General features: G+C 40.2%; 2 protein-coding genes across 3 annotated transcripts in view; both read left to right on the top strand.

The window, feature by feature from the left end:
• Window positions 1–12,238, top strand: part of hrh1 (histamine receptor H1) — a gene marked incomplete at its 3' end in the record, with an annotated part of 12,436 nt that extends 198 nt beyond the window's left edge. Inside the window, exon 2 of the mRNA XM_079748202.1 lies at window positions 10,387–12,238. Coding sequence (XP_079604328.1) covers window positions 10,628–12,238 — 1,611 coding nt within the window. The 5' untranslated portion in view covers window positions 10,387–10,627. The remainder of the gene's footprint in view (window positions 1–10,386) is intronic.
• A 2,097-nt stretch (window positions 12,239–14,335) lies between these two features.
• The window catches only part of atg7 (ATG7 autophagy related 7 homolog), a 41,449-nt gene continuing 30,344 nt past the window's right edge, over window positions 14,336–25,440 (top strand). Inside the window, exons 1-12 of one of the 2 annotated variants that reach the window (XM_079748354.1) lie at window positions 14,336–14,812; window positions 15,447–15,650; window positions 15,808–15,862; window positions 16,325–16,442; window positions 16,692–16,769; window positions 16,903–17,019; window positions 18,646–18,792; window positions 19,043–19,131; window positions 21,212–21,333; window positions 22,388–22,478; window positions 22,966–23,110; window positions 23,832–23,990. In XM_079748354.1, coding sequence (XP_079604480.1) covers window positions 15,479–15,650; window positions 15,808–15,862; window positions 16,325–16,442; window positions 16,692–16,769; window positions 16,903–17,019; window positions 18,646–18,792; window positions 19,043–19,131; window positions 21,212–21,333; window positions 22,388–22,478; window positions 22,966–23,110; window positions 23,832–23,990 — 1,293 coding nt within the window. In that variant the 5' untranslated portion in view covers window positions 14,336–14,812; window positions 15,447–15,478. The other variant, XM_079748355.1, reaches the window with a different exon arrangement.

A 25,440-nucleotide genomic window follows, 5' to 3' on the forward strand; every position in this document is an offset into this window, starting at 1 on the left:
GAGCTCCAATGTCCGATGTCTTTTAAAGTTGTTTTATGAAATATGACATTGCCCTGCCTCTGTCTTTTATGAAGGTAGACTTACAGAGGGGACCAGCGATATGGATTTAGCATTTGAAAAAGCAGTTTTTAGACCAAAATAAGGGAAAGTTTGTAATCGGAGATTAGAGTGAACAGGTGGATTTTGTTCTGAAGGAAAGCTCTACTATTTGACATGTTTCATATAAAAGCTATAAATAGAGCCCACAACATCATAATTAACGCTGTGTATCCGCCCTTTCATAATCACACCAATGACATTAGCCCAATGGTTATTACAGTCATGTTGGTTAATTAGTTTATTGTGTAGTTCTGACAATAAAAAGCCAAATATGTGCATGATAACAGTTTCATTTTCTAACGACACGAGGCGAATCCATTCCGAGCAAGAATGAGTCAGTTCGGGGAGTGACCTTAAATACTTGTGTTCTTTCAGGTCTTATCTAAAATAGCTATGAACCAAGGGTGAGATCGTAATTATGCACACCAGATACACAACAGAGAGTGTTTTGGGGCAGCTTAAGAATGGTTCTTTAGATTATGCTACCATCACATCATTAGAAATGTTGTAGAGCTACAAATACAGTGGGGCAAAAAAGTATTTAGTCAGCCACCAATTGTGCAAGTTCACCCACTTAAAAAGACGAGAGAGGCCTGTAATTTTCATCATTGGTAAACCTCAGCTATGAGAGACAAAATGAAAAAAAAATCCAGAAAATCACATTGTCTGATTTTTTAAGAATTTATTTGCAAATTATGGTGGAAAGTAAGTATTTGGTCACCTACAAACCAGCAAGATTTCTGGCTGTCACAGACCTGTAACTTCTTCTTTAAGAGGCTCCTCTGTCCTCCACTTGTTACCTGTATTAATGGCACCTGTTTGAACTCCTTATCAGTATAAAAGACACCTGTCCACAACCTCAAACAGTCACACTCCAAACTCCACTATGACCAAGACCAAAGAGCTGTCAAAGGACACCAGAAACACAATTGTAGACCTGCACCAGGCTGGGAAGTCTGAATCTGCAATAGGTAAGCAGCTTGGTGTGAAGAAATCAACTGTGGGAGCAATTATTAGGAAATGGAATACATACAAGACCACTGATAATCTCCCTCGATCTGGGGCTCCACGCAAGATCTCACCCTGTGGGGTCAAAATGATCACAAGAACGGTGAACAAAAATCCCAGAACCACACGGGGGGACCTAGTGAATGACCTCCAGAGAGCTGGGACCAAAGTAACAAAGGCTACCATCACTAACACACTACGCCGCCAGGGACTCAAATCCTGCAGTGGCAGACGTGCTAAAGCCAGTGTATGTCCGGGTCCGTTTGAAGTTTGCTAGAGAGCATTTGGATGATCCAGAAGAGGATTGGGAGAATGTCATATGGTCAGATGAAACCAAAATATAACTTTTTGGTAAAAACTCAACTCGTCGTGTTTGGAGGAGAAAGAACTCTGAGTTGCATCCAAAGAACACCATACCTACAGTGAAGCATGGGGGTGGAAACATCATGCTTTGGGGCTGTTTTTCTGCCAAGGGACCAGGACGTCTGATCCGTATGACGGAAAGAATGAATGGGGCAATGTATCGTTAGATTTTGAGTGAAAACCTCCTTCCATCAGCAAGGGCACTGAAGATGAAACGTGGCTGGGTCTTTCAGCATGACAATGACCCCAAACACACCACCCGGGCAACGAAGGATTGGCTTCGTAAGAAGCATTTCAAGGTCCTGGAGTGGCCTAGCCAGTCTCCAGATCTCAACCCCATAGAAAATCTTTGGAGGGAGTTGTAAGTCCGTGTGGCCCAAAAACATCACTGCTCTAGAGGAGATCTGCATGGAGGAATGGGCCAAAATACCAGCAGCAGTGTGTGAAAACCTTGTAAAGACTTACAGAAAACGTTTGACCTCTGTCATTGCCAACAAAGGGCATGTAACAAAGTATTGAGATGACCTTTGGTTATTGACCAAATACTTACTTTCCACCATAATTTGCAAATAAATTCTTTAAAAATCAGACAATGTGATTTTCTAGATTTTTTTTTTTCATTTTGTCTCTCATAGCTGAGGTATACCTATGATGAAAATTACAGGCCTCTCTCATCTTTTTAAGTGGGAGAACTTGCACAATTGGAGGCTGACTAAATACTTTTTTGCCCCACTGTATATCAAAACATGTCCTTGCCTTAAATCAATAATTGATAATTATTCCACATTGACATGCATTCGATTCAATGGTATATATGGTATACAACTCACCCTAACCCTGGGACATACAAGAGAATTCCGCAGAGCATTCTCGACAGTGTCATTAAATAAATTGCTAGGCAGCATTACAATGAGATCGATGGGGATCCATAGTGCAGGGCAGAGGGCATAGCGATCCAATGAAGATAAGAAGTTGGATGACAGCCTGGGAAAATGTGTTATGTTGACAAGCAGTGCATAGCTTCTATGTGTACACAACCTTGGATCTGCAAGCTCTCTGTAAGTGTAGTTTGGGGGCTTTGAGTGTGTTCTATACCTTTCTCATTCCGAAGCTCAGGTTGAAGAGGAGGGAGAGGTAAATGAGTAGGAGGAGGAGGAGGATTGGGAGGAGGAGAAGGGGGGGGGGGAAGCCAAATAGAGGATATGTTCTATATGGAAGGGGGCCAGGATTGATTTGGAAATGTTTTCCTTGACTCACAAATACAATGATGGTTGTAATGATAAGGATGGCACAAGTGTGGTTTGTGATATCAAAAAGATTATCAGCTTATGTGTTATGTGGTGTACCATCATCCAATCTCCCAGACTTTTTCCAGTGTGGTTTGGGTCCATCTCGGTCTCACCTCAGACACGGTATGGCTAAACACAGGTGTACTCATGGCAAGCTCTGCTCTCTTAGATTACATACTTTAGTACAGAGTCATTTTCTGATCTGGGCCTGATAAGTGATTTATCCCACCTAACGCACCAAGGCAGAACCTCAACCACATCCGGCCATCCCTAAGATTCTTTTTGTTTACACTTAACCCTACCAAGACACACTCAGGACGTTTCTAACACCTGAGTTTAACCATACACATACATACTTTACAATATTGCCTAACATTCACCCATTCATGCACACATTCACGCACCAATGGCGGTGTCAGCTCGCTCTCTCTTCTACTTATGTATATGTTTTGATTTGTTAACGATATGTTAAGTAATTGATTAATCCATGCTTTTTTATTGTGGTTAATCATTCAATTGAATGCAGGTTTATTGTTTGAGCATAAGTTGTTTATAATGAGTCCATCCACGTGGTCGCACATCTTTTGTTGATTCATATATTTAGTATTTTCCAATATTTTTTCCCTATCTTTTCTCGAGTTTGTTGTGTGTGTTATGTGTGAACTACCGTGGGATAATAATTTAGTTTGCAGATCATTTTATATCATCAGTACATTTGTGTTATTATAACGCCTGATTCATATAATTTAAATTTAATCTAAAAGATTAACGTGTAAATTGATTTTTTATCAAATATGCCAATTTCCTGATAAAGTTTAATATTAAAGACATAATGATACAGAAAATTCCCTGTTATCTAGGGATAAATTCTCTTCAAAATCAACCTTCAATTTTATCAGAGTTCAAGTCTACAGTATAGAGAGCTCTCTAAAGGTTTTTTTCGGTTTGGGGTAATTTCCATTGAAGAGGGTTACACCACTGGAGAGGCCGAACTGAAAGTGGATCTAAACCTTTCAGATTAAAGTTAAATGGGGAGAACTCAACAGTCAAAATAATTTGCAAAATTAATTGGTTGCCTGTAGCTTCAGATTAAGCTAAAGATAGCTAGTCGGTGTGATAAAAATATATTATTGTAGTTGGGCGGCAAAACTTAAAGGTCCCATGGCATGCTCGGCAGGGGGCAGCGGGGCTCCGGCGGGAGACAATCGCGGGCAACAATCCCTTTCTCCTCCATGTCGCGGTTCATGTATTTCAGTGAGTCAACGTTCCTTTCCCCAATCCCTTCTCAACCATGGCTGAGATAACCCCCACTACGAGTCTCTAGGGCTGTCCCCTGAAAGTCGATGATTCGAATCATCAGTCAGGAAACCCCGCAGTTGACTCAGAGAATCTGAGTCAACTGCGGCGTTTCCCGCAGTCTTCCTTTATTTATTTTTTTCGTCAGTGAGTGGTGTGCATTAATAAAACTAAAAATAGAAAACATTAAAATGCACAGGAATAATATTTTTATGGATAATAATTATAATTATATATTTTAGAAGGACTGATGCGGCACGACGAGTGCTGAAATGGATACAAATTGAACCCAAAACGGTTGGTGCACGGACGGCGGTGATTTTGCTATAGCAAATATTACCATAGCCTATAACCATGTCTCAGAAGACGTCAAAAGTGTGGCAACATTTTTAAATAGGCCTACATATAAACAAACAATACAATAATTATGACTTTGACTCCGAAGAGCTCTCCGAAGAGAGAGCTGGTGCCGTGCCGAAAGGAGAGAGAGTGAGAGAGAAGGTTAGGAGCGTTACTTTGTGTATTTTCAAAGAGTTTTTATTTGATCTCAGTAAAAGACCCAACCTTTAGTGTAGACGTGTCAGACCATATGCATGAATCGACACATTTATTGTGACTTTTTATTATTCTTCTGCAGCAAATGGTCCTGAAAATAAATTGCAAACTGCGCGTACAGATGCCACCGCAGGCATCTTTATTTTATGTCTTTATTTATTTTATGTCTTTATTTAGACACTGTCCATGTCACTGTGGCGATTGATTCATTGTAACTTTGTTTGCTAGACAGAATCTCGCAGAGGGAAACGGCTGTCTCCCCTTACATTATTGCTACATTTTCTCTAGCAGCGCAGTCAGTGTGGTGACACAGTGCTGTGTATTCTTTCGGGCTCAATAAATGCAATCAGATCGTGAACACGGGGCTCATATAGTGGATTATCCACTAGCCTATACATGAGCCCCGTGTTCATTATCGGACCGCATTATGGTCAGGAGCCTAATTAAAACCCGACAGGAATAAGTTGGCTACAATTCTGACGAGTTTGATTGACAGAAAACTGTTCAGGTGAGAACAAATGAGCGCAACGCGCAAGCATATATAAAAGGCCTATAGCCTACCAAAACAGAGTGTTAATAGAAAGAAAACTCATTTTTAAACCTCCAAAGGACCTGCCCCGCACGGCCGCCGAATAGTCGAATCTCTGGACTGAAAGGGCAGATCTGATTCCACTCAGAAAATTCAGAGTCGGGGACAGCCCTACGAGTCTCGTTGTGGAACTACCAGAGACGTCAGAGAACCCGATGTGTTGTGCGCAATAACACCTGTTGGTGTTAGATGATAGTATGAATCTCAAACGACTGCGTCTGGCTCTCCGACGTCTCTGGTTCTTCCCCTTCCACATCAATCTGAAGTAGACTGAACAGCGCCATGGAGGAGAAAGGGATTGTTGCCCGCGATTGTTGACCGTCTCTTGCTGGAGCCCGCTACCCGCTGCCGAGGCCCCACGGTCTCGGAAGTGGGCAGCGAGCGCCGTGGCACCACCGACCTTCGGCGGTAGTGCCTCACGGTGGTGGTGCCTCGCGGCAGGGGGCAGACAATCATGGGCAACAATCCCTTTCTCCTCCATGTCGCGGTTCATGTACTTCAGTGAGTCAAAGCCAAAGTTCCTTTCCCCAGGAACTTTGGCTTTGGGGGTTATCTCAACCAGGGCTGAGATAACCCCCACTACGAGTCTCGTTGTCGAAATACCAGACACGTCAGAGAACCCGACGTGTTATGCGCCATAACACCAACAGCAGAACGGTAATCTAATTAACAAAGAAGTGTACAACAGTCGTAGCTCATTGTCTCATTGGCGGGCAAAGTCTCTGGGCGGGCAAAACAGAGAAGGGGAGGTAACATGGCCCCTTATGACTATATATGGGGCCTAATTTGAAATCGGAGCATCTGAGCATTCATTTTTCTAAGGCGGAGCGATAAATATAAATACCATCTATAAAGTCACCAGCTGAGGATCACATCACCCACCTCTAAAGTTATAACTTATCTTTAAATAATAAATGATAATTATTATTTAAATAATAAAACATCACCCTTTCACATTTGAAATTAAATCTAAGTCTCTCTCTCATTAAATGTGGCATTTCTCACTTATTTTACCCTACGCATAATGCCAGATAGTAAAATATGCCAGTACATTATTAACCTGTGTGTTGCAAATGTCTGGCAGCAAAGATGAAGTCTGTGATCCAAGCTGTGACACATAAATTATGTAAGTATACATAGTTGACGTATAAAGTTGACCCACTATTGAGGTAATATAGTTTTGCAATACTTCAAGGAATGAATATATATATTATATATCCGCTGAAGTAAAATTGGGATTAATAAAGTACCAAACCAATTATATATTTAACAGCGATTATAAAATGGGTCTGACAGCATTCTCCGCCCCAGATTTGCTACTGGGGTCAACTGCGCACCGGGTTCGAAGATAAATAATTTACTTTGATACAAGTGAATAATGCATTCATATCAACCCAGTTGCCACAAGAAAATATTGGTATTTTTACATTTCTGCGAACCACGGGTATATTGAATTTCAATTTTAAGATTCAATACACCCAAATTAAGTTTCTAGATGCGTTAAAGCATGTTTTAACTGGAGTGCTTTTGGTGTTTTGAGGGAATAGAATGGGGGTAGACTAGTTTTTGGTTATCAAATAACCCAATGTATTGTGAGTCAATACCGGTAATTCCACCAAATTGATCATTTTGGTTGTGCCCTGATTCATATAAAAAAAGAGCAATTTCTATGTTACTCAAGAGTCATTATTGCAATCCATTAAATCATGTGTATTTCTAACCAGACTCCGCCAGATGGATTGATTCACATTTGCTCAGCTTGATTCGCATTTGCTCAGCGTATCCATCTGGGATCCTTCCGTTGGAGAACTTTTGGGAAGGGGCGAAAATACTGGTTAGATGATTGCATAAACCATCTGTCCATCACCACCTAGAGTCTCTCCATCGCAGGTTACCAGACTGATCTGCGAGTAAATACAATGGAGCTTGCGAGATCAGTATGGTCTCACGAGGCTAATGTGTTTCTGCTATCTTCTCGTGATGTCATGATGAGGGATTGCGTCACTTTTTGCAACAATTCTTTCTACAAGACCATTTATTGAAAAAAAAGTGTAATGATAGAGGAATGTAGGTTTCTAAATAATTATCATTATAATTTAAACCATGTCACTGTTATAACTTTCACAGTTGGTGTTTGGTACCTTGGCTGGTGACGTAATATATTTTGTTTATTTTGGTAGGGAATAAGGAATACGGGTAACAGTTTTAACAACAACTATATATGGCCTAAGAAATATGTATGGCCACAACTACCATAATGTATCACTAAACATCACACTAATTAGCTTACTTTAGCTTCATCTGAAGCTACAGGCAAACAATTTGTTTGCAAAATGCCTCAATGCCAATACCAATGACAGAAAACTGAAAATGGGCCAGTTTTCTCGCTTTTGTTTTTTGGTTTAAAACATAGATACAGTTAATGGCCCTGTTTTATCATTTATAGTTTTTTTTGACATTGATGGGAAAACCGATTATACTTGAGACCCTGAGCAGAGATCCAACCCGACCATTGAACCATTGAGCAACAGTCCAAAATCTCCAGAGTGCATGAACAGCTGATCTAGAAAGAGTGACCATGTAGGCTTAAACACGTCTCTTATGCTGGTTGACTCTGAAAGTTACTCAATCAAGGTTTAATAGTTTTTTGGTTTGGGTTTATTGTGCTCAATAGAGTAAGGGTTTAATACGTTCATAAGTTAACGTTTAATAGAGTTGGCAGAAATGGAATATAATATTCATTTGAATTAGAGCATAGTTCTATCATGATTCCAGTTTTCCTTACCATAGAACGAGTCCTTTATATGGGATGGGTGCTCTTCTGAGGCTGCCATGTTGCACCACCATCTTCATACATAGCCCAGATCACACTTTGGTATCCAAGTGTAGAATAGGGTAGCTAATGGCAGTTAATGGTTGATGGGGATTATGAAAACTTGTGCATTCTTTAATGCATCAGTGTTTTGTAGACATACATTTTTGCAGTTTCTTCCCTGTTCAATAACTTAAAGTAGGCTATTCTTTTTTTGGAGAGACTTGGTATCCATAACAAAACTGTTGCAATACAAGTGCACACAGGTTATCAAAAGCAACCTATATTAACGTACCGTAGTGCAGGTAAACATTGGCTTGTAGCACCGATTGCTATTGAGATGAACGATCAATGCATATAAACGATGGACATAATTATTAGTCTATGGATGTAGCTTATCATTATGGATTCAGTAAGAGGATTGTGTGTGGATAAATGTAAATAGGCTGTTACTGCAGCAATGACCTGTAATATGTACGGTGACCATGGTGTCTATACCAAAGATACCGTTTTGTTTTGGGTTAAACTGGTTTACCTACTGGCACCATACCCAATCCAGGCCATTCCAGGCCACCATTGTCGGTGGAAAAGGACCTCCTGAATAGTTGCAACTCAGAATAGTTCACAATCAATTATATTCATTATATTATTATTATTATTATTATTATTATTATTATTATTATCATTATTATTATTATTATTATTATTATTATTATATTAATAGTTGTGAATAGTTGGACCTTTCATAAGGTAAATTCTCCTGTCCAGATGTCCCATATTTTGTTAAATGTTTCATTTAGATTTAAGTTTTTGTTAGTGTTCTATGTTAGTTTACCTCACCATCATTTATCCAAGTGAAATGCATATCTGTAACTGTGTAAATAAATTGCATTATAATCTAAGAAAGAAGTCATAGAATGACCGTGTGCTGCAATGGCCATAGCATGACCGTGAGCAGTCACAGGAATCACTGATTTGGGACAAGAGCATCAACTTCAAAAATATTAAATCGGTTAAGTTAATTCATCTTCATAGTATTAAATAAAAGAATAATAAAGGTAATTTATAATCTGATATTAGTCATACTCTTCCTAACAGATGTGGTGCATGATACAAAAGTAAAATAAGATATGCATGAGCCGCTTTATGACATAAGCATAAATGCTGTGATAAAAGTACTATAGCACGCTGACACATCTGAGCGAAGATAATGAGCATATTCTCATTGTTGCATGTGAAGCCTCGAATAGGCTGACTGTGCTGCTCAATGGGACGCACTTTGTTGCTGTTGGAGAAGCAACACTCGACAGCATGGTGTCCCTGTCCACGCTCCTACTTCTGCGTAAGGACCATCAGACGTGTCGGCCAGTGTGGCCATGATGCAGTGTGGAAGAGAGTGTGAGAGTGAGAGAGAGGGGGGGAGAGAGATAGATAAGGGCGGGAGGGAGAGATTGCGATAGAGTGACAGAGAGATAAAAGAAGAAGGCAAGAGAGAGAAGGGGAAGAGATGGTAGATACATAGCAATATGGCAAGATAGAAAGAGACAGACAGACGGACAGAAACACAGACAGCTTAACGGAGACAAGAGAATAACGCCATATGACCTAGCATAATCATGGTTCTAGGGCAATAACTATGTATAGCCATGTAGAAAGATGAATGAATAAATCTTCAATGAGTCATAAAATAAAACCTTTTTAAATGTGAAGGGAATTAAACATATTAAAACTTAATTCAATAAACCTCATATGAATTGGCTCTGTGATATTATTGGCTATCTGAATTATTGTTATTATTGTTCTGACGTTATTGGCTAACTGTGCCCACACAGTGTGATCTGACATTATATATATTGTGGAAATATGTTTATAATGGTATTGTAAAGGCGTCTGCACTGGAATGATTTCACACAGCATCACTATAGCAACCTATTTTAGCTTGCATTTTCTCTTTGTAACTAGTTAGCAGAACAGTGTATTATTATTAAAAAGTGTATTATTATCAGGATAAAGAGTGTTGATGTGTCACATTATAACACTTGATTTGAGGTTAATCTGCAATCTGTTTGCAGAGGCCAAGTAAACACAAAGCACATTTATGCTGCTACTATCGAGCTGTTATTCAAGCTGGTCGGTCTGCTTCCAAAATATGATGACAATAAAGATTACATCCACAGCAACTCTCCATTTCTACCCCCTGTTTTTTGAGCACTTCTTTCCTAGAATTGAACATAGGTTCTTAGTAGACGCATAGTCATAGCTCTTTACACTACACAACCTATGGATATTTGCTCCAGTCTCCAGTGATACAGACCTTGATATGCTGTACTCACTGTGTGTTCCTGTCTGTTTTTTTTCCCCTTCTATTTTCCTAGGCTGTAACTGTTTGGATTGTGGAGACACATTTCCTCGATTAAGCATAAGGGAGTCATTTCCGATTGCAACACGGCTGTCTGATTCCAAACATGCTGGATTCACAGGGCCTAATGTAAGCAGCGCTGCTCCTGACTATTACTCAGGCTGACTGAACCCTCTGGCGTGGAGGGATGCGTGGAGAGACTAACCCCAGGTGTTGATGTGATGTGAGGGGGCAGTCTACCCCACCCCCAGACTACCATGATGGAACCTGGTTTTGCAGCTTCTCCGGATCGCCTCCACCTCAGCGGTGGTAACTACAACGCCGTCTACAACTGGAGCGTTTTACTCAATGACACCAGGAGCAATGAGACGTTGTCCCTGCAGGACTTTGTGTACAGCACAGCGCTGGGAGTGTTCCTGGGGCTAGTGTCTCTGTTGACTGTCCTCATGAACCTTCTGGTCCTCTACGCCGTCAGGAGGGAGAAGAGCCTGCACACTGTAGGGAACCTGTACATCGCCAGCCTCTCGGTGGCCGACCTGATAGTGGGCGCCACGGTGATGCCCCTGAACCTGGTGTACCTGCTGAAGGATGAGTGGTTGCTGGGCCGTGCAGTCTGCCAGTTTTGGCTCATCATGGATTATGTGGCCAGCACAGCCTCCATTTTCAACCTCTTCATATTATGTTTGGATCGCTATCGGTCGGTCAGGCAACCTTTAAAGTACCTAAAGTATAGAACGAGGGGACGGGCGTGTCTGATGATCTCTGGGGCCTGGCTGCTGTCGATGATGTGGATTGTTCCTATTTTAGGTTGGAGATGGTTCACCCCTGTGGACCTTAAACCAGAGGATGAGAATAAATGTGATACGGATTTTCGCTTCGTAACCTGGTTCAAAGTGATTACTGCTATATTCAACTTCTATGTGCCCTCTATTCTAATGCTGTGGTTCTACACGCACATCTACTTGGCAGTCAGGCAACATCTGAGAGAGAGAGAGAGGATTGTCCATCCAACCGATTCATTTGGTGATAATGAGATTGAACATAGCGCTCTTAACCCAGAGGTAAGTGCTTGCAAATCACCAGTGAGAAACAAAGACCCTTTGGGTAGATATACTAAGAATGACCACTTGATGGATCATAACACCCTCGATCAAAGATATTCTCTCGAAGAAATGGCAAATCTGAAATCTCAAAAGGAAAGTGCTCAGAGGTTAATGCTCATGATGACAACGGAACAAATATCAAGAAAGAACAACAGGAGTTCTCCGGAACTCCTGTTGCAGAAGCAGACCAACACGACGACTATTCCAAGTCTGCCGGGGGGGTCAGCTTGTATAGCATGTTTAGATGAGCATAATGACATCAAACACTACGTATCCGTAAACGAGTGTCGTGTTACAGTGCCAAACTCAGTAAGTGGCGAATTTGACTTAGGCCATCTACCAAAGGTAAAGCAGTACACTACTGTCATGTACAACAAAGACGTTAGTCAGTCAACCCACTCGGTTGAGGAAACCAGTCAGGAGACCGCATCAAATCAAGCCAACGGTGTGACAATGAAACAGACCTGGCAACGTTTTGTTGACCAATCACGTCTCCGGATCCAGTCACTTAGAATCCGCAAAGAGCATAAGGCAGCTAAGCAGCTGGGCTTCATAATAGCGGCATTCTTGCTGTGTTGGATTCCCTATTTTATAGCTTTCATGGTCATGGCATTCTGTCAGAGGTGTGTGCACCATGATCTGCATATGTTCACCATATGGCTTGGGTACATTAACTCAACTCTTAATCCCTTTATATACCCTCTCTGCAACGGCAACTTTAAAAAAGTTTTTAAAAGTATTCTACACATACCTGAGCATTTATAAATGCTTATCGTGCCTGCAACGAAATGCTTACTTGTGCCTATACATAATGACTGGATGAAGTCTCGATACACAGAATGGCTTTGAATTGTAAAAAGTATAAATACAAAAATAATAATATATTGAATGTACTTTTTCCATTACAGCCTAAGAATAGTAAAATACAAATACAAACAAATGTCATATATATATATATATATATATTAAAAAACATATATATATATTTATATATATATGTTTTTTGCTCTATAGTGCCATATAATATTGCAGTGGAAGATTAGACTGATAAAAACAAAACCAAAATGATAGGCGTATTGAGTGATTCAGTCTGGCTTCAGTCTAAGAGACATTGTGATTGACACCTTTTTTTGTTCCTTTTGAGTCGTCAGTTCAATTATAAGCCTCCAGACAATGTATTGTACTAACTTGTAAAAGGCAAAGGGACTTAAATGTGCGAAACAAGTTTCACAGCATCCTAACAGGGTATTGAAGTGTATGAAAAACATTTGTATAGTATTTTCCAAGGTTCACATGTTTTTTTTGGTGTCAATAAATACTATTTATTCTCAATATTTTTGTATTATCGTATACATACTGTTCCTCAGTATGCCAAATAATGCCATGTCATGGATCTGGTGTGCATCCTTCATTTGCTTTTACCTTTACAATGAGGGAACGCCTCACAAAAGTTTGCTCAAATTGTAATTCAAACTTTGTGTTTAACAAAATGTTTAATAAACCTGGTGTTTCAAGGGTGAGGACGTTTTTGAAAGATATCTCTAGGTGTTGTCCAAACTTTTTAAGACAATTGTTTAATTTCAATGTGTGGACTGCTCAATGCAGGGAACACTAAATATTTGTTTAAAATTATCTGTGGGCTTGTTTTAATTTTATTGTCAATTAGTGGTCCATTGATACAAAATATAACATTTTGCTAGAAGAAAACTAGAATATATACGAATACTCCTCCTGTCGCCTCCTGCAAATCTGCAAGCCTGGCCCAATAGAGCACAATATTTCTATTGATACGGTAAATGGTATGACTTTCCATTGAGGCAAAAAAAACTGTCTTTGATTGTGTGTGTGTGTGTGTGTGTGTGTGTTTGTGAGTGTGCGTGAATATTTGTGTGTGAGTGTGTTTATGGGTGTCTGTTTGACTGTCAATTTCTATGTGCTCATGTGTTAACACGTTTTGTTAGTAAAGGGTTTGGGAAATAGACCTACCTATGCCAATAACATACAAGTACCTTTTAGTGGGTTTTGATGTATATAAGTTGGAGGATGTAATTTCCTTGATAGTTTTCCAAGTTATCTCGGTATCAATATATGTGGGAATTATCTATGGGAATTATGAGGGATCACATTCAATATAGGAAAAGGATTTGTTCTGAGAGATTCCTGGAGACTAAAATAAAGCCACAGCTTTTTGATAAAAAGGAAGCAGTTTTCTAATGCATGGACGTGTCTGAGATGGAAATAAGTACATGAATAGTTGAGTACTATACAAACACATGTAGTAAGCACAGAGGATTTGCTCTTTATTTAAGCAACATCACGGTACAGCAAATTTCCACATGAACTCTTCGGATGAGGTCGGTCATCATTCTGTGTTATGCGGGTACCAGCAGAGGATGACTGGAAAACAAAATAGGAGCAGATAATCGGATGACAATCCAAGACCTTCATATACGTCCCCTATGCATACGACGATGTATTCTGTGTGCTTTGCATTCCGTAGAGGACAGACAAGCATGCAGCCAAATAAATACAGCCGGTTAACTTTCCCATCAAACCTGCCAATTCATTAAATGCGACGGATAGAAGGATTGGCTTGGGACACATTATAGATTTGGCAGGATATTATTGAGGCTTCTGTTTTCTTACCAGATTGATAAGTGCAATACATAATTATTATATACATTGGTTTGACATTATATTACATTATTATAACATAATACATTAGTACACAATATCGGACAAATCTAAGCTAACTCAACGGTTTACACAGCAAAAAAAAACCTTGTAGTCCACATTTCTGATCAGCCAATGACATCGCAGGAGAAACTGACCTAACTTGAATGGAAGAAATGTTGTCAGACACGCTGAAACTGCTCCCCGCCTGCACTTGCCAAACTGAAGCAATACGGTATTCTTCTATTGGGAATAGGACATTACTAAATGTTAATCCATTCATAAGATTGAGACGCTTCAATTAGTGGTTTCGCATTGTCTCATTCTTTTTGAGGTTGTGAGAGATCATGTCAAGGTAGAGGTAACATTAGACTGCATTCCGTACTTGTTAACACCAAGAGCACCCCCCATCTAGTCCAAATGAAAAGAAGCGGCGCGTACAGGTTCTTGTCGGTATTCTCTTGCTTTTTTGTTTTCGCCTTCTTGTTTTTGTTTTGGTATTTTGTGGTTTATTCAATGGTGCACGCTCCTTGAAATGCATACTATACGTCAGATAAGCTAATGTTGTTAGCCACAACTTGGCTGTCATCCAGGCTTCCCAGACTGCACTGCTTTATTTATACGACGCTCCGATCACATGATCTCAACAAGGAAGTGATACTTTTGGTAAGTGTACATTTTATGGGATAATTGCGTCTATGGGTCTCAAGATATGAACGGATACTTCGGGAAAACTGCTTTTCCTGCTGTTTTTGTTCATTACAGAGTTTTGATGTAGGAATCTTAATCCATTTAACTTGCTTTTGATGTGAAACAAACGTGACATTAGCTCTCAGCATGATACTGCTTTTTGTCACAACAATTTGTCCTCACCCATAAATCACATTACCACACATATCCAGTAGCTAGTCAGTACCTAATCATTATGTTACTGAACCAGCCCACCACATTGCGTGTTTTGTAGAACAGGTTAGTAGAAAGATATAGGCTACAAAAAGCCAGACTTATTATTTCATGACAAATAATACAAAGCTAACTATTTTTAGGGGTATTTATTAATCACGTAGAACTTCTGTTAAGGTGTCATCTCGCTTTTGGTTGTGGTCTGTTGAGCTAAGGGGCATAACAAGTGATATATCTTTGACATACTTTCATAATTTTGATTCAATTCCTTCAGCTGACTCAATAAGAGGAAGTTACAGTTCTGTATGATACATCCACAACTTTTTTTTGAACCCATGATTAAGCTATGTCAAGTTTCAATATTGTATGGTAACCAGTAAAATGTTTTCCTTTCTAGTTTGGTTAACTTAGCCTATTAGTACATCTTCAATGGCGTGCAGCTCTGGTGAAGCCGGGTCTTCTCCAGTGGACACAAAGTTGCAGTTCGCTCCCTTCTGCAGCGCTTTGGAGGCAGGCTTCTGGCACCAACTCACTCAGAAAAAACTAAATGACTACAGGCTGGATGAAAGCCCGAAATGTATCAAAGGCTACTACTATAATGGTGAGCTGAGGCGCAACAGTTAAACTAGTATGCATTGTATGAATTGGCTTTATTTTTAGTATATTTCGTCTTTCATAATTTGAGAAGTGGAAACTAGAAAAGTTTCCACTTCTCAAATTATTAATCAATTATTATTTATTTTTTCTGCTTTTTACAGGTGACCCGATCAGCTTGCCTACACGTCTCACTTTAGAGTTCAGTGCATTTGATGTGTAAGTGTTATATTATTTTCAATGTAATTTTCTTAAAATGTTGATATTTATTTTATGTAGAATGCACAGAGAAATTGTTTCACAATACTTTATTTTTCCTTCATGATAACCAAGTATGTAACTAGTTACTGTGCCCATTTATGCAGTATATTATAGTGACCATTTATACAGTATTATAAATTTGAACACATCAACTACACTGCATGTGTCAACCAATTTGCGTAATATTTAATTTAATAACTTCATTAGATAGGTTTGATCATTGCAATTCATTGCTAAAAACCGCTTTAATTAATTAATTCATCTACAATCTGTAATCTGAAACCTTCCTTCAATATATTCTTGTTTCCCCAAAAAATCGCTGAAATATAAATACTATAATAGTTTAAATTCCTGCTGTTATTCTGATGTTTGTACGTGATGTAGCGCGTCGTAAACATGATTTATTGCCTCGTCACTCAGGGATGGAAGAACCCCAGCGCGATGCTGTCCAGCTGTAGGAACTCTGTACAACACCAACACCCTGGATGCCTTCAAGATGAAGGATAAGAAAGGTCTGCTGGAGAAACAGGGTGAAGAGGTAAGGAATCACCACAGTGTATACACTGGTCACACATGCACGCACACTCTGAAGTTCACTGAAATGAATGTCAAATTAACTCCTATCCACCGGGTTCAGGTTGTAATCTCAATTTCATGGGATCTATTTCCTTTATATTCATTTGATTAAATAAGAACACAAGAAAATGTTATGTCGCTTTATTGAAGCTAAATTATTATTTAGACGTTACATGTCTGCTAAGCTTGTTTTTCTTTGAATCTTTTCCAGATATGGGATGCGATTCAGTCTGGGGCTGCGATGAAGGACCCTTCCGTTCTCTGCAAATTCCTTCTGCTAACCTTTGCTGTGCGTACATCTTTAGATATTGGATTTGTTGATTAGTTTTGTCTTTCTTTCTCATTGTTTATTTTCCTGCCCATGCTCTTTCTTACTTTTTTATATTATCTTTGTTTTTTCTGTCTACCTTTCCCCTCCATAGGATTTGAAGAAATACCATTTCTACTATTGGTTCTGCTTCCCTGCACTCTGTTTCCCCGAGGGGATAAAGATTCTGCAGCAGCCCTCTCTGCTGCAAGACGTTTTCTCTGCTAAACAGGTGGGGCTGCCGTCAATGGATCAACTCATCAAGGATATTTTATCCTTATTTGTCATGAAGGCAGATTTAAACCTGCCTTCATGACAAATAATAATCCATGTCGTCACTATCAAGTGTACTAAATATATCCTGAGGGCTGGTATTGCCCAGTGTGTTGATAGGTTGTTCTATTTGTCTGTGCTTTCAGAGGTTGATCGGTTTCAAAGTAGCTGCTATGTAATTGTTGTTGGCTGTACTGATGGCTGTGTAAAGCCTAGACGGTAAACAAACAGTTTCTTTGCTTTGGCCTGTGATCCTATTTTTCAGTCTGAAAATGATTGCGACAATCCAACCTCTTTGGATATGAAATTGCATTTTTGTGCCCTTTCCTCCCCAACCAGTGTTTTAACTGTATACAACGCTGCTGTTAAAGGTCCAGTGTGTAAAATGTAGTAGCAACTAGTGGTGAGGAGCCATATGTTGTTAAATCAATACTCAGATGTATTTATTGAAATTAATATTTGAATCGAACATTATGGATAATTGAACACTTTTATTTATATCTCATGAAGCGAAGTTGCCGGGATGAATGAATTAGGACCTGCCAGTTGATGTGGATGTCCGCATCTGAAACGGGTTAAGCTTCTAGAATACATAGTGTAATGCCATAGTGTGTGACTTATTACATATAAATGATATCATACTACTTTATTGGCATCTGTTATACTAGAGGGCACTAAATTCAAACAACTCTGCACCCTAATATCGATAGACAACAGCCTAATGAATTGTGGCTGCGCAGACAGAACCTACCCAACTATGAATTATTAGGGCGGTCGCCTGATACATTGGTCGTTAACAAACCCATTTCAAAATCGTTTAAAATCTCTATTTTTATCAAAAATTAAGCTTTTCAGAAATGTGATTCTTGAAATAAGGCATTCTGCACTAATACTGCTACTTAAGAAGGCATTCAACCTTAAATATGCATTTCAAAGCATTTTCTTCCGGCTTAAGAGAATTGCTTGGAAAACAAAGTGGGCAATATTCTGGAAGGCTCCTGAACACAGCGCCGACCTGGCTGGTCATGCTTTATTCATCCCGGCAACTTTGCTTTTGGAGATATAAATAGATAGCGCATTGAAAGAATCAATAAAATATTCCTGTGACCAATCAAAAAGATCTTGAAGTCTGAATGAGAACTCGGGTCGAGGTCCTTGAGGCATTCGTTCCTCTCAGCGGGGCACTGAAGGGACATGGAGGGGACAGGGCTGGAGCCACTCCTCAATCTGTGTGAGGCCACCAGAGTATTTCCCTATGCCTCACCAGGGAACGCGTAAATAATTGATGAGGGTTTTATAACCTGGGCTGGCCAAGTGTGTCTCGAGAAAGCCAAGGCAACATATGGCTACATGTTTTTCCACTTTAATATATTAATGAGACCTCGGATGTATTGATTTAAATTATTATTTGAATCGAACATTAAAGATAATTGAAAACTTATCTATTTATATCTCCTGAAGATATGAATAAAGCAGGACCTGCCAGGTCAACCCTGTGTTCGGAGCATTCCGGAATATCGCCCTCCTTGTTTTCCAAGCTATTTTCTTATTGAATTGATGACAATGTATCTATTCACTTGTTTAGATCGAAGCCCTTCAGGGGGCCTACGACGGTCTGTGCAGTCAGAGTGGGACCACCGCGGTGCCCTACTTCCTGGTCAGGTACACAGACGAAGGCGTGCAGGTTGCTCCCCTGGCCGAGTGGGAAACCTTCCTGACCGATAAGAAGAAAGTACGTCTGAGTTCATAGATCTTCCAATTCTTTTATTCCACTCTCACTTACAGGATATGGAAACCATTGCTATAAATTGTTGTATTTTGCTTTGCAATCCATGCACACCACCTAAACACAGTTTAAACACACCGCTATTTGCAACTCTATGTCATGGGTTTTAAATCTCTTCTCAGATTTTAAACACAGGTGTTTTGGATGACAGTTTGCATCATTGCCTGTGTAAACAGACTATGTTTGGCTTTTCTAGGTTACAGTGGGCGTCTATGATCCATGCACTCTGTCCCAACATCCGGGGTGGCCTCTGAGGAACCTCTTGATCCTACTGGCTTACCAATGGTATAAAGCTGTGTGTGTTGCTTTAAATGTACTCATACGTGTATGTGTTTATATGTTGTGGGTTTTTTCAAAGTTCTTTGCAGTAGAGTGTGTTATTGCGGCGTTGCTAGTTCACAGGGATATATTTATATGACGGAGATAAGCCTGAAGCATGAGCCATTCATACCTCATACCTTTGCAAAGTGCAATTGAGGCTGTAAATTCTCAGATACAGTTGGCAGTAAACCTTCTAGATACTTTATCTTTGTCGTAGGCTGTTTGATTTGGGTCATTGTTAGTGTAAAGAAAACGGATGGAGGCAGAATACAGTTAGCTAGACGAAGGGCCATAAAACATAGGCCTCGTTGTTTCACAATCACTCACGCACGCTCTTTCTGGATTTATTTTTGTGTAGATGGGTGTGTTTCAGGAGTGATGTCAGAAACATGTGAGATCAGTAGTTCTTCTGAAATATCTACTGTTGCGATTTTATAAAATCTCTGCGGTCGCCGGTTCAGAACACCCCACATACTTCCACCATCAATGTCTACTGTTTGTGTTGGCTTGGATGAGGAAGCTCTGCATACAGTGTAGCCTCATAGCGTCTTGTTGGTTCACTGCTTGTATGTTGGCCTAAGTCACTTTGTACCATATGAGGCTAACTGTGTTAAGTGTTTGTCATCACATTCTCTAGCCACAAAAGGAGGGAGAGAAAGAGATGAGTCATATAGCGGATACTTTTATTCTAAGTGACCAAAGACACTAATCAAACCATAGAGCCAATATTGGAACATTAGCAACATTATAACAACACAACCGAGTGTAAGCTGTTGCTAAGAGTATCAATATGAATCAGGTTCAGTAGATTAAGAAATGCCTATTCAGGGTTTTTACATCGCAAAAAATAAAGATCACTTTAAATGTTAAGTGCTATAGTCACAAAGGGCATGGGTCAGTTGATCTGACTGATCCTGATGTTCTCGGTTGACATTTATTCTGTGTAGATCATTGAGGGATTGTTAAAACATATGCATGATCCTTTAGAGCTCAGTAGCTCCATCCACCCAGCAGGCACCACTCATGGGAGTAGTCCAGACACTCTTGAAAGTGTCTGAGCTGGAGATGAGTTGCAGTTTGATGTCGTACACCAGACAGCGCTCCTTGGTTACAGTGGACCCCACAGGGCGTGTAGGGACACAAGGAAACAGATGAGAGATGTGATGTGCATGGATGCAGCTACAGTGTCCAAGGCTGATCGCCCCCTCAATGACTGAACTGGTTGTGGGCTGCTAGGGAGCCAGTGGAGTGATCTGTAGCATGCCGTGCTTAGGAGTTGAGTCTTTTGGAAAGAAGAGGGAAAAGGGACAACTGGGTCTGTCGTTTTCAAGCTATAAACTTGATCATATTCAGCCATAGAATTTGCAATACAACAAAAAGGTTGATCAAGTTTAGACCACCATATTTAAATTGAAGCTGAATTGTAATTGAATAAATTACTTTTAATAAGTCAATGTATTAAGAAACGCCACCATTTTAAAGGGAACAAGAAGTTACTCAGATTTACTGGGTTACTAGGCTACTTCCTGGTCATCCTGGTGTTTTTTTGTTGGGTCATTTGTCCATGCCCAGTTGAGCTAAGACACATTCTGAAGTGGATTCTGTGTGAGGTGCATTTGAAAGCAGTTGTTGTTCTCTTTTAGCATGAGACACTAAACATCTATTTAACACATTTTCGCACATGTAATTTACTCCCAAATAAATACATGCCCATTATAATCCTGTCAAATCAAATGTATGTAGGTTCTGTATATCTATGTAAAGATTATTATTCTATTAATGGATTCATATTCACATGAATTAATTACTTAATTGGACCTCAAATGTGCATCCCCATTAAAAGCTGATTAATATTATCTATACATTTAATATAATGCACAATTGTCATAGTGAACTATGTCAATTTCATATAATATACAAGTATGGACACTAGTGTCCATACAAGTATGGACACTAAAAGATGAAATGCTACCCTGTTGACCCTCTCCGGTATGAATTAGTGTGAGTACCTATTTGTTGTGACTCATGCCTGTGTTTCCTGCAGGGCTTCTCAGGTGGACAAGGTGGAGGTGCTGTGCTTCAGGGACAGAACACTTCAGGGCAGCCGATCCATTCAGCATAGTATCGTCTTCCAAGTCCGACTTCCTGAGGTGCCCCACAACTCAGGTGACCTTGGGTGTGCGTGTGTGTGTGCGTGAGTGAGTGTCCATTTTTCTAACCGTGAACCGCTGCAATATATGCCAGCGCTGTCCAAGTGGTGCTGATGAAAATATAGCAGCTCTCTCTATGGCGGCAATAACGTTGTTAACCAGACTGTGTTTGGTTGCTGGTAATGAGCTCTGACCTCTTCGTCACCACAATGAGTGCTGATCAGCATTGTAGTTTTGTTTAGCAAAGATATACTGATTGCCCTTACTGCTACTGTCCTTATAGGAGTTTCCGTTACTCTATTTAACAGACACTTTTCGTTTGGCTATTTTGTAAGCAGTATCGATTGAATTCTGACCAATGCAGGTCAGGAAGAAAGGGCATCTCCTGAACGAACTGCTCGCTCATTTGCTCTGGCATACTTCATTATCCTTCATTATCCTGTTAACTTAATACTAATGATGGTAGTCTGCAAACCTGGTTCCACTATTTTGAATCAACATTCAAATGGATATGAACACACGGCACCAGAACACATAGCAGGTGGGATGCAGGGGACAAAGCCAATTTTACAAAAACAAAAGGTTAATTTGTTTGGTAGAAAAGCAGAAGCTTTGGCTAGAGCCTCAGGGAATTGGAGGGTTGCGTCAGTGAAGGTGTTCAAAACTGTTTTGCAGAAGTGAATAATGTTTTTTTTATTATAGTGCAGTTTTCAATGCACTAACCCAGAGTTTGAATAGAATGAGATCAAACTCCAGCCATGAAGGTAACAAGTGGCAGTTGAAAAGAAGATGAAAGGATTGTTGTTGAGATGGGTGGATGTAAGATGCCTTTTACTGGCCCTCATAGCCTGTAGACGCTCCCTTCAGATCAGGTCTGGTAAAAAGTTTCTGATTGATTTCCTGAAGTACACCGGATGCTGGCCGGGGTTCCTTCAGGTGCTCAGCACAGTTCAAGCCCCATGAGTATGGTCTGGGTCTAGTGAGAGACCAGCTGGAATGGTGGACTTGTATTGACGTGTTATTTCCATTGTATAACTTATAACTGTTTACCCACCATTTCGATATTGCAGTGTGTCCCAAGAGCGTGGGTTGGGAAAAGAACGCCAAGAACGCCATGAGTCCCAGGATGGTGAACCTCAGCGAATGTATGGACCCCAAAAGGTAAGCTTGATGAATACCATTGAATAACCCATCCGTAACAAGGAAGGTGTGTGGAAAACCTTGTCTAGAAGTAGGACTTAAATATGTAAATGACTGCAGTAATCTACAGATTTGGGTCAGAACAAAATCACTTACTAACTGAACACATTTCCTTGTAATAAACTACTTATTATTTACACATCCATTTAAACAATGGTAATCAGAATTGATTACTGCCACATATTTTACACATTAGAGCACCTTTGAACTCATTTTGAGACTCACGGTGCATATTTTTTCAAGCGAGATAACATGATAAGACGTAACATGATAAGATGTTATGGTAACGGTATCGACTACAGTATTTCGACTTGGATAGTTAGAAATTAGGTGATTGAGGCGATTATAGTCCCTGCACACTGTGACTCATATAATTACCACTCATCATCGTATTTCAACCGGGTCTGTGTGAGTGTTTCTCCGTGCATGTCATACTGTCTACCTCCAGGCTTGCGGAGTCCTCGGTGGACCTCAACTTGAAGCTCATGAGATGGAGGCTGGTTCCTTCCCTGGACCTAGACAAGGTGGTCAGCACCAAGTGTCTGCTGCTTGGGGCTGGGACCCTCGGCTGCAACGTAGCCAGGACTCTCATGGTACAGATGGATGGATGACGAATGAATGAATGTACCCTTTTGGACATTTTACTTTTGACACTCTGTTTATTTCCCTCCGAACATGGCGACGCGGGCTGACATAGCGGTCTAAACAAGAGCATGTTTAGCTGTGGGGCGTTAAAGTGGCTCAATCAAATCCTCAACCCTGTAGGATTAACACTGTCTCTCACCTCAGAGTCCCTGAGCACAGGATTAGTCATGTTTCTGTTGCTGTCCGAACTCTCATGCTGCCATGAAATATTTCAACAGCTGTTAATCCTTAAAGATTTCAAAGCTGTTTTTGAAAGACGCTTTTATCCTTATTTGGTATTTTGTCCCAATAATGAAAATGATCTGAAAAAGCTCAGTTTCATATAATTCATCCCCAAGGAATTGTGTCCCCCAGATACTTTCCCCAAAGGGATTGTGTATTTTTGTTTGGTCCCCATTGTCCTTACACACCCCGTTATTTATTAAGTGCTGTTGAAAAATCATTGAAAAGGAAAACACAGGGGAGGAAAGAAAACAAAATAAAAATATCTCTAATATGAAATGATCAGACATATTATTACCATATAATGAAAACATTACCAAAGGGTTAAAAAAAAGTTTCTTCACATGTACTACCAGTCTTTCAAGTCTTTCAGTATTAATAAATTAAATAACCACAAAAGCATATATTGTTCTGTGTTGGCAATACCTGTTCATCCTTCCTCTCTAGGGATGGGGTGTGCGGCACATCACGTTTGTCGACAACGCAAAGATCTCCTACTCCAACCCGGTCAGGCAGCCTCTGTACGAGTTTGAGGACTGCCTCGGAGGGGGCAAATCCAAAGCAATGGCAGCTGCCGATCGACTCACCAAAATCTTCCCAGGAGTGGTGAGTAGTTGACGGCGGTTAATCATAAAGTAACGCTCTTTCAACTTGTTGGTTGTTGGTCTGATTCCCTGGTTTGGCTTACTATAATAACAAGGAATTACTGATAATGGCTGACAATGATGGATGTTTGCTTGTTTTGCTCATTGTGTCAGTTTTGTTTAATCTCAGTGGATAAACATATTCCCTTTTTGATTGGTCGTGTCTGCACTGTGATGTGAGCCGAGCTTGCAGAAAATGAAGTGCTCTCATTATAGCGTGTTCCTGCTGGCAGTCTAATTATTTGGTTAATTAAGGAGCAAGATAGGGTTTACAGCCTCCTCAATGGGAGGGAAATTTCAGTTCATCACTAAGGAAACGCACAATAAGGAAGACCCATGAGGGCCATGTGTCGATGTGGAAGAAAGCCCCCATCCTCCAACACTTTCACAACGCATGCGTTGGACAACGCATGCTTATTCATGCTGTGTCTTGTTGGTGATAATGAAAATCAACATCCTGCTGAGCCCAAGAGGGAATTTCAATGTGCACATTATTGTATTGTGCGTATCATATTGTTTATCTGAAGTGCTTATATATCAATTACGTTTTGATCAGTGAAATTGCAGTGCCCTTTCTCACTTTGATTCGGCCGCTGTATCAGCAGTTACCCCCACAACCCCTGCACCCTTCTAGTTAGTCAGAAGTCCCAGTTTGTCTCACTCTGTGGACTCATAGGTTGTGATGAAATTGGCCCTGAGCTTGGCAATGGGGTCCCTCAATACAAAGCACTGACCTTGACTGCCTTGCAATCAGGGCCTTTGTAATCGCTGGTTGCTAATCTTGGTGCAGACATTGTGTGTTACGATTTTTGTAAGGTACAAAAAGATGAATTACCACCAATCCCCGATTGGGTTTCAATTTCTCTCACACTCTCTCTTTCTCTCGCTCTCCCTCCCCTTTTCTCTTTCTCTTTGCGTCCTTTAAGCCTCCTGCCAACAAACCACAATGGTCTGGCATTTGCCAAAAAGGTTTTGCCATGGTTTATCTGTGCTCTCACTCCCAGCATGACTTTCTATATGTAAGCCCTCCACTTGTCTCTCGTGGACTTGGATTGGAGCCCTCACTATGTGAGGCATGAAAAGGACTTGCAAAGGCTCCCAAAACGGTTGCAGCAGGTCGTGAAAACATTCAAAGTGCACGCATTGTTTGCTTACAAAGGCACAGAGTGACGCTATGTGCGTGTTTAACGCAAACTTTTTTCTAGGTAAGGTTCTATTTATGTTTTGTCGACACACTGGCCACGCCTTTCTGAAGGTTTATGGTATCAACACTGACATTTAAAAAAATATAGTGAAATCTGTTTATTTAACCTTCCGGGAAAGGTTAGGGAGCCTTTCTACGCAAATATAATACCCTAGAAGCGTAGTGTGTGACTTCTCCGCTTAAATGCTTAACATGACTATTCAGAACA

This window comes from Pollachius pollachius, assembly GCF_949987615.1.
Source record: "Pollachius pollachius genome assembly, chromosome: 12".
Classification (NCBI taxonomy): Eukaryota; Metazoa; Chordata; class Actinopteri; order Gadiformes; family Gadidae; genus Pollachius; species Pollachius pollachius.